Source organism: Lates calcarifer, linkage group LG9 (assembly GCF_001640805.2).
Source record: "Lates calcarifer isolate ASB-BC8 linkage group LG9, TLL_Latcal_v3, whole genome shotgun sequence".
In the NCBI taxonomy this organism is placed as follows: Eukaryota; Metazoa; Chordata; class Actinopteri; family Centropomidae; genus Lates; species Lates calcarifer.
This window is the reverse complement of record NC_066841.1, coordinates 868,359-878,322: the sequence shown is the minus strand read 5'-3', so window position 1 is coordinate 878,322 and position 9,964 is coordinate 868,359. Positions and strand designations below refer to the sequence as shown.

General features: G+C 40.9%; 1 protein-coding gene across 1 annotated transcript; it reads right to left on the bottom strand.

Annotated features, from left to right (window-relative positions):
- Positions 1 to 580: 580 nt before the first annotated feature.
- On the bottom strand, positions 581 to 8,830 carry tacr1b (tachykinin receptor 1b). Its single transcript, XM_018694439.2, has 7 exons — positions 8,371 to 8,830; positions 7,113 to 7,288; positions 5,925 to 6,119; positions 4,212 to 4,362; positions 3,853 to 4,049; positions 3,615 to 3,711; positions 581 to 2,508 (listed from the first exon to the last, which is right to left on the bottom strand). Exons 1-7 carry the CDS (start codon positions 8,584 to 8,586, stop codon positions 2,338 to 2,340), a joined length of 1,203 nt encoding a protein of 400 aa, XP_018549955.1. The 5' UTR covers positions 8,587 to 8,830; the 3' UTR covers positions 581 to 2,337.
- Positions 8,831 to 9,964: the final 1,134 nt, after the last annotated feature.

The following is a 9,964-nucleotide window of genomic DNA, read 5'->3' as shown; positions in this document are numbered from 1 at the left end:
AAGCTAGGTGGAGCTAAACATGTGTTTTTGAAGCAGCATCGGTGACTTTCCAGCTCAGTTTCTCTTTTACAAAGAATGAGAGAAAAGATCTGAGGCTGTTTCCCCTCAAGTCCCACAGTAATCTATTACTGCAGTTCACAAGTAATCCACTGGAGATTGAGTTGCTGACAAACACATTAATAAACCACATTATACTATCTGATAAACCATTTTCTAAATATTTCTATATTGTTTTTGAATCCTAACTGGAGGCATATCTGTCTAAAAACATCAGGAAACCCATTTATTGGAAACGTGGGTGTTTTGTCATGATTTCAGTTCGTTTATCGGAGTCATCCTGCTTCTCTTTCCTGTTTTCTTTTTCCTGTAAAGTACTTTATATTCAACGCATTTATATTTATTATTAATTTTATGGATCTCAGATTGTATGAAAGTAAATGCAAACATGTAGCTAGTGTTTCACTGGTCCTGTGTTTCCAGTTAATCCCTCTGTTCAGATCAAACTGGACCAGTTTCATTATCGTTAAGTAGTGTGCGGTGTGTCAACATGAATTCAAACTTTTCACCAAACTATGTCACATCATACGTGTTTTATTGATATAATTTCAAAGATTCAGCTTGTTACACATTAATAAGCTCACATCATGGAAAACTGTGTGTAACAGTGCAACAAAGCAGAGTCTCCACTCAGCACGTAGAGAAATCACCACACATTTACTGGCCACACTCAGTAATGATATCATATAGTTATAAATACATAATGAAACAGAAATAACAACACGTCCTGCTCAGTCACCATGACTGTCAAAATAATAAAAGGGCTGATCCCAGAGCTGTGCAGGAGAACTCATCTAATAATAATCTCTAATGGTTGTCAGTGCATCACGCTGTATGTTAGATTATAAAACTACTCAGATATTTGCTTAATTGCAGGTGTGAGATGATCACAAGCAGCAGCCAACAGCACAAAATTTAGTTTTGATGCAACACCAACTAACACCAGGACCAGGATCACAGACCAATGCTGATTCTTTTTGATGTTAAAAGCAGCAAATGTGCAAAGAGCAGCAAACTCTTGATATTTAGTATCATAGATGAATGCTGGTTTTTAACGACTTCTATGTCTTTTTAACTGATGATTCTTCCTGTTACAAGTCGCTAAACCATCACAATGATTCAGAAGCTGAGATTTTAAGGTAAAATTGTTTCATAATGTTGCTTTAAGTGGTGAATCGAAGTGTTAATGCAGGCAACGGCAGCAGAGATGCAAAAAAAGCAGCACTAAGACGACTGTTCATGCATCCAGGATCCTTTTGTTGCAGGTATCGATGTTCAAAACAAGACTTTATATCTGTAATATCGATACTTTGAGGTGGATTTACTCTACACAACACAACACATTCCCATTTCCAGTGTAGACAGGAAGTTAAAAGAAGAAATAACAGAGTTTTCTGTTGAAAAGCATAAAGTCAGTAGTAATTGCCATTCTTCTGTAACAACAAATACAGTACAGCAGAGCCTGTGGACGTGACATTAAAATATTTGGTCCCCACACATTCTTTATGTTCAACATGCACTCACATAACAAGAAGCAGAGCAGTTAAACAGATAAAACAGTCCAGTAAACTGTATGTGGACATTCTTTGACTGGTGTTGTGCAGCTGTTGTCTGCGAGGCTGAAATAACATCATTTCTCACCAGTGACGAACCACTTCCCACAGCGGTGGAGCTCCCCATGTTTTCCTATCCTTTCCTTTACTCTTTCCTTTATCAATCTGTTCTATATGTGTCTCCCCCCCTTTGCCCCCCCGTCCCATCCTCTATATTTAGCTGGCCTGTGACCTGGCTGCCGCAAACTGAACCCTGCTCTACACATTGTCAAAACAAGGGGCTAATCCTGTCCAACAGGTGCTAGATCTCCACACATGCTCTGAAGCTGCCTCCCCTATTTCCACACGACAACAGAACACACAGCGTCACAAACTCAACTGGACGTGACACTGTTGCCAGGGGAAGCCAGGGAGGTCACACTTTCCAAAACCAGCCCTGAGAATGCTGAGGGTCAAGTGTCGGCGCCACGCTCCCGCTGAATGACGGGACAAACCAGTGTGAGGTCGACTGCAGTGTTTCTGCTGCTTCTATCAGGCCTCTAAGGTTCATGTCTGTGGTGTCCAACATCTCATGACATCCACTGGGTGTTAATGCACTTGGCAAGGCTTTTAGAATAAAACACCTCGGCTGGATAATGCACTTGATCTGTATAAAAGTGTAGATTTCTTTGGCATCTCTTGCCAGGTTTCAGTCACTTTGTTTCTGCACCCTTGATGGTGTTTTTCTTTACTGTGAGGGACTATGAGGGCTCTTAGTCTCAGAGCCTGAGCCGTTGGACGTGACCTCCATGTGGGACTGGGTGTGAGGGGCACAGGACGGCAGCTCTGCCCTCTTTTGCTCTGGATGGGCGGCGGTGGAAACAACCGTCTCCATCCGACTGGCTCGGTATATGCTCACCTGAAAACAGAGATGATAGGTTACAGAACCTGTTCTTGTATCGCTGACTCTCAGACTCTCTACTTCCTTGCTAATATAACCCTGTTTGGATGTTTCACTTACAAACTTGGACAAGTAAGATTTATGGTTTATTGTTTGTATTTTCAAAAATCATATCTTAGCAGAAAAGGCTTTTGGCATGAGTTGTGCACAGTGTTATCTAAGGTAGCACTGCTTGGGGTTGATGAGTGTGATGCTAACATCAGTGCTGTAGTTGCGTCCCTAAACCTTGAGTCCAAGTCAAGTCTTGAGTCCAAATTTGAGTCACCAGAGAGGAGCCCAAGTCACATCTGAGTTGAGTCCCCATTATCTAAATCTGAGTCAGAGTTTAAGTGAACAAAGGAGAGTCTGAGTCGAGTCCTAGTTGAGTCCCCATTTACGGAGTCTGAATCCAACCCAAGGTCAACAATGGAGAGCCAGAGTTGAGTCTGAGTCAGGTCCCCATTAACTAAATCTGAGTCAGAGATCAAGTCAATGAAGAAGGACCGAAGTCAAGTCAGAGATGAGTCCGCATTTACTGAGTCTGAGTCTGAGTCATCAAGGTTGAATCTTAGTAGTAACTGCTACTGATGGTATACATGTCAATCCATGTGTAGGCTTGTGAACACATGTTAAGTCTCCAACTCCAAGTCCTAATGCAGTCACTGATCAAGTCCAAGACGAGTCACAAGTCCTTAGAATCAGGACTTCAGGACTTCGTCAGACTCGAGTCTGATGTGCTGATGTGCTATCTCGAAAACTTTTCTTTAACATCACCAACCTCGCAAAGTGTAGCAAACGAAATGCTGCTTGGACTTAAAACAACACAGGGTAGCATTAGCATAATCAGTAGTAAGCTAATTAGCTAGGCAAGCTAGTGTTTGTAGCTTATATTAGAACAAATCAATCCTTCAATTATTTTTTTAAACTATGCTAATAACTACAAACCAAAGGCAAAGTGTTTAATTTTTTCTGAAAGACTGGAAAGGAAATGTTAAAAAGGATAATATACTGAGTTACAGAAGCTTGACAGGACGTAACATCAGGACTTCATGTCCACTCTCTGTCTCTGTTTCTCTCTCACACACCTGTGTTTGCAGGTAACGTGGTGATTTGAGCTCTAGTTCCTCCTTGGCGACGGTTGGGGCACAGCAACAAAACACCTGCTGGAAGCCTGCTCTGAACCTGCGCCGAGGGGAAGACAAATATTTCATATCAGGATGGATTAAAGCAGGCAGACGGGATTAAAGACACAAATACAGATTATCTACACGAATGATAGAGAAACATAAACAGACAGGCAGCTAGCCATGTTGACTTCCCTACCTGCTGTTGAGGCAGTAGTAGATGATTGGGTTGTACATGGTGGAGCTCATGGCCAGCCACATGACGCCCAGGTAGACCTGCTGGATGTAGCGCTGTTCGAACAAATCGGGGAAGAACTGGTGCAGTAAGAAATAGATGTGATAGGGCAGCCAGCAGACAGCGAACGTACACACCACCACGATCATCATCTTCACCACCTGCCGCGGGGAAAACACGGAGGAGATGAGGGTGTTCGGTGGGTTTAAAATAATCTGTTAAATTTTTTTGTTTTCATGTGGGGATTAAAAAGCCATTAAATTAAATGATAGTGTTCAGTGATAGTGTGTTTACAGGAGGCTAGGACAGAGTGTTGGCATCACCTTTCGTTTGGCAATAAGTTGCTCTTTGTAGTGTTCGGACGAGTCTCCTGGAATCTCACTTGCCCACAGGGTGACGCCCACGGTCGTGTACGCACATCCCATAATGCCAAGGGGCAGGAAGTAGATCAGCAGTGTCACGCACACGTAGTATCTACAGCAGAAACAGGAAATGTATTAATGATGTGGAAAGTTTGATTCCAGTTATCAGTTCTCCAAAAATAGGTTCAGTATTTCAGAACTGCTGATGTCTAACAGTGTTGAGTTGAGTTGTGTCTTCAGCCTGCGCTGGGTTAAATATCAAATAAACCAGCAAACTGACCACAGGGTTGAGATCACTCAGCCAAGAAAAACAATGGTAAACAGTGATATTAATATCAAAAACTGTAAACAAAGTTTGACATTGTCGTCAAGCTGTTGTCAAGTTCTCAGAGGACACACTACACTGTCTCTAAGGATCTAAACAAGGAGAGGATTGTTAATCATGGCCAACAAAGAGTGCATCTTCCCAGAAAAACAGTTTCAGTTATTCTTTATTAATCTTTTATTGAGTCCATTGTACTTGTTATTTTTTTGCTGGTGCCACAGACTGTCAGTGAAGGACCGAAACAATCTGAATATTGATCTGTTCAAAGATGACTGGAGCCTGAATTATCTTTGGGACCAGTAAATCATAAAAATATTCTCTTCAGTTCTTCATAGCCATAGCAATTTTTTTTTTTTCTGTGATCATTCAGTGTGTACGCATGACTCACTATCACCTCTAAAGGTTCAAAGTGGCATTACAAGACAGGCTAGCTTAGCATGCTAACCAGTAGCTATTTCTGCAACACAATACTTTGACATCTTTGACACGTCAAAACTGTTTTGATGATTTTAGTTCATATTTGAAGTATGCATGGATGGCCGTGAAAACTTGTCCAGACATTCATGATCCCAAGATGATGATCCCAAATGACTTCAGCGAAATATTAAAATTTGAGAAATATTTCAAGCAATCTGGCCACTCCAGGTACTCCAGCTTCCTCCCACAGATTGACTGATTGATTGATTGATTGATTGGCTCCAGCCCCCCCTACAACCCTTAAAGATAAGTGGTATAGATAATGGATGGATGGATGATCATGGTAGACATTTCACCTGCTCAGAATCGGCATGTTAGAATAGTTATTTTGAGCCCAGCCTGAAGCAATCTGGACCACTAAATTAAAGATAACTTTCATTTTCAGGAGGGCTTAGAGGGTGTGTTACAGAGGCAGCCAGGGATCATAATAAGATTTTAATTTCGGAAGAAAATTCATCAAATGCCCTTTTCCTCTTTTAGCTCCCCAGATATTTCCTGAACGAATTGACTAGACACAAAGACCAAATCCTCACAGACGGATTCATCACCTGCACAGGAGTGATTTCAGCTACAGGGTCTTTTTTTTAATTCATTTTCTAAATTAACCTCACAAGGGAATGGATATTGCTCTGGTTCAGAGAGGCTGCAGCAGGTATCCTGTCCAGTATGAGATGACTAGGGATCAAACCTTATTAACCACAAGGAAGTGTTGCCGCTGGATATATAATGAAAGTATGAAATAATAAGGTTTGAGCTAGTTTGTCAAGTTCTTTCTTTTTAAGGGTTTGTCCCCAAATGTTGACCTGTTCCTTTAATAATGAAATGAAATGTTGGTTCAGGTTTACAGAGGCCTCATGTCTTACTCTACTCACATCTTCTTGAAGTCCACAGAGGTGTATTCAGGCCAGTCTATGTAGCAGACTGTGCGTCCAGGCAGCAGGGCGGTGGCTGAGTAGTAGTACTGAGGGAAGGCCAGGAGCAGAGCCAGCATCCAGATCACACCGATCACCACACGGGTCTCTGTAGAAGACAACCTCTGCTGCAGCGGGTGGATGATAGCCATGTATCTACAAACCAGTCACATGAAATCAACAACAGACATTCATGAATCCTAATGACTTTGGTGATCTACTGAGGAATATGAAAGTGAGTGCAAACCATGAAAAATCAAAGATGGCGTAGGACTCTATTGTTCCTCCACTGGTGCAAATGTAAAATTGAGATAACCATTTTAATGTCAGTGGAGTGGTGATATACAGTGATGTTTCTGGTTAATAAAAAGCTCTGTCTCTGTAGGAATCATTAGAATAACATTGGATTACATTATAGTAGCTGTTAGCAGTGGCCTGGTTCACTGTTCTTTACCAATACTGCACTGATTCCAAAGATTTTTGTCCCAATCAATGATTTACATCCAAAAACACAGGAAATTTAAGGCCCATTTCCAAATTACCAGAGTTATCCTTTAACAGAAAACTCCTCTCTGTCTAAACTCATCATGTTTTTATTACTTTACAGCTGCCTGACTTCATTGTTCTCAGGTTTATTGATCACTAAAAAGACTTCCTGCCGTTCTGTGAGTTTGCATTTCCTACTTTCTTCCCTTTACACGTTTAACGAGCAGATCTGTGGCTGAAACTAAATAACATTCCCATCAGCTTCAGCTGTACTTTGTTTATAGTGTTTGTTAGCAAATGTTAGCATGCTAAACTGAGATGGTAGATGGAAACAGCTGATGTTAGCATTTATCTCACAGCATCACTGCTTCACAGAGACATTAGAATGGATGTAGACCTTTTTCCTTGTTTATAGACTTTCATCTAACCGTGCAAGTGAGAGCTGTGAATTGTGGAAATGTCTTTGTATTCAATATTGTGTCCTCTGCTGTATATTGCACCAGCTGCATAAAGGATCTTCTATAGTGCCTGCATAGCCTTAAGGTATGTACTCTCATTTTGATTTCAGAGAGGTGGTGGAGAGTCGTAAAGCTGTGTGGGGTTTCAGACGCTGTAGTTCCCTGCAGAAAACACACACACACACACACACACACACACACACACCTGTCCAGTGCTATGGCCGTCATGGAGTAAATGCTGGCGAAAATGGCCGCAATGGGGAAGAAGTTGTGGAAGCGGCAGTAAACCAAACCAAAGTACCACTCGTTGTGAACGGCGTAGGCGAAGTTGATCACTGTGTTGAAGGCTGACATGGCGGCCTCGGCGAAGGCCAAGTTCACCTGGAGAAGAGTCACAGAATGACAGAATTAACGGTAACACTCTGATTTTTGATCATATAACTGAGATGAAATCACACGATAACATGACGATCAGTCTGACATTTAAATCTACCTGATCCCTGGACAAACAACAATCTACAGCATCTAGTTTTGGGAAACGCTGCCTGAGAGACTAAATCCAGGACAAAGATCTGCCTGCTACGTGACAGGAGCTTGTAGTAAACAAACCTCTGATATCTCTGATGTGTTTTTGAGCCTGCTCTGTAAAGAAGAGCTGCAGTAATTAGTCAGTTAATCAAATGGTTGATCAACAGGAAATTAATCAGCATTTATTATGAAACTTGAATAATCATTTCAGTCTTTTTTTAAATGCCAATAAATCTCTGTTTCACTGTCGGATGTGAGGATCTGATGCTTTAGTTTGACGTCACCTCGGGCTGTGGCACTAAAATGATATAAAGTCAGTGTTTTCAATTTGCACAGACTGGGGCAGGTTGTGAGGTAACATAAAGAAATGGAGCTTAAATGAGCATTTATCACTGTTTCATATTAATGAGTCACATCCCTCATCTGATTCCTTCATACAGAGCAGTGGGTTGAGTCCTAATGTAAATACAGTCAATATTTTTTCAGGGATTCCATGTTTTGATACTGTATAATACATTGACAGAAATCTGATTGATTGGCAACTATTTTGATAACTGATTAGTTATAGGCAAATAAGATATTTGAATATATTTGAATTGAATATTTCACCTGTGCTTCCCGGTGGTGAAAAAGTCGTATGTGTTTATTGTGGGAGTCAAGAGAGTTTTTGCATTAATTCACTAAATATTTAGCCCTGGATGCTCATTCTTCACTAAATCACTCAAGCAGTTAGAATGGAAATGTCTTTCTGCACCTGCTGATGATGAGTTGGTTCTTTAATAATTATAATAATAACATTAAATACCATCCTGCTGTGTCTCTCTTACACAAACAATTCTGAAAAGTTTTATTCTCTCAAACGAAACCCTGACAATAAAAATGAACCTGATTTAATTTCCACTTCTGTACATAAAACACAAACATACGGTTTTTACCAGAAAGTAGTTGGTGACGGTCCTCATGCGTTTGTGCGCCAGAATAATCCAGATAACCACCATGTTTCCGACCACAGACACCGCGACGATGCTGCAATAAGCGACAGCCCACAGTGTGATCTGCCACACCGGCTGGATGAACTGGTTGAAGCCGTCGCTGCAGTTCACGGACGCGGTTGTCCCGTTACAGTCGGTGGCGTTGTAGAGAGGGTCCATCTTCTGGGCATCAGACAGTCTGGGTGAGTTGGCTGTTAAAAATAGATTCTGTCCGGTTACTGGAGCGGATTTCTCTCCGGGAGGAAAAGGAGCAGTCCGCGTGAAAATGTGGAAAAGATCAGTTCGCGCATTTTGGGACAGAAGCGTCTTTACGCACCGCGAAGCCGCGCGCTCCAGAGGACATCACCGCACCAAAACGCACGACGCAGCTCACGAGCCATTGACGTTCAGCCTGTCTTCAGCACCCCTCCCCTCCCCCTGCACTCACACACACACACACACACCCTCCCTGTAAACACAGCAATGATTAATCTTGGTCCTGTCTGATTGATATCAGCTATTGGAAATCACTTTGTATGACCCTGAAATGCAACATAACTTATCTGGACCCTAATACGGTCTCAGCAGGATTAGTCCTCAGTCGCTCTGATGATATTGGCTTATATAATATGATGGGTTTTATTGTCCAAAATAGGTAACAGTATAAACAGTTAATAAATGGTTTATAACGCTATGATATGACATTTTAAGGATGTTTATTAACGTATATATCTACACTTAACGCTATTAAAGCATCAGTAACTGCTGTCTAAAAATATGAAACAGCTTTAATCATATACATATAAATATGACAAGTATATTCTATCATTTTAGATATGATAATTTATTGAATATGTCATTGAAATAGCCCCTTATGATTTTATTTTGCTGTTATATACGGTACTTTATGCAGTTCACGGTGATGAAACTCTGATAGCACATTAGCTCACGTTAGCCTGAACTCTTTTAGCATATTAGCTCATGTTAGCAAAAACTCTGATAGCACGTTAGCTCATGTTAGCCTAAGCTCTTTTAGCATATTAGCTCATGTTAGCAAAAACTCTGAAAGCATATTAGCTCATGTTAGCCTAAACTTTTATAGCAAATTAGCTTATGTTAGCCTAAACTCTGATAGCATCTAGCGCTTGTTACCACCCTGTGGGAAAAACAGAACACAGTAGGTGTGCTACAGGAATTAATTTTTAAACACACAAACTCACAAGTTATTATTGATGATGAGTTCTTGGCCAAAGTAATGTTCATTTTGTAGGAGGTAAGCTTGTTTGCTGGACATGCTAACACCAGTACTGTATGAGTTAGCAACATTAACACTTTCAAATGTCCTTGTACCTGTTAGCTAGTCCATTACAAATCATTTATTGTTGCTGCTTATAAATGGGGTTAAACATTATCCAGAAGGTCACAAATACATAAAAGCTTTAAACAAATTCTTCACCAGAGTCATCTAGTTAGAATCAGTCAGTTTGAAAATTGTTTCATGGATTTATGTATATTGATTTTATGCTTCAACATCTAATCCATCCATCCAATTGTGTTC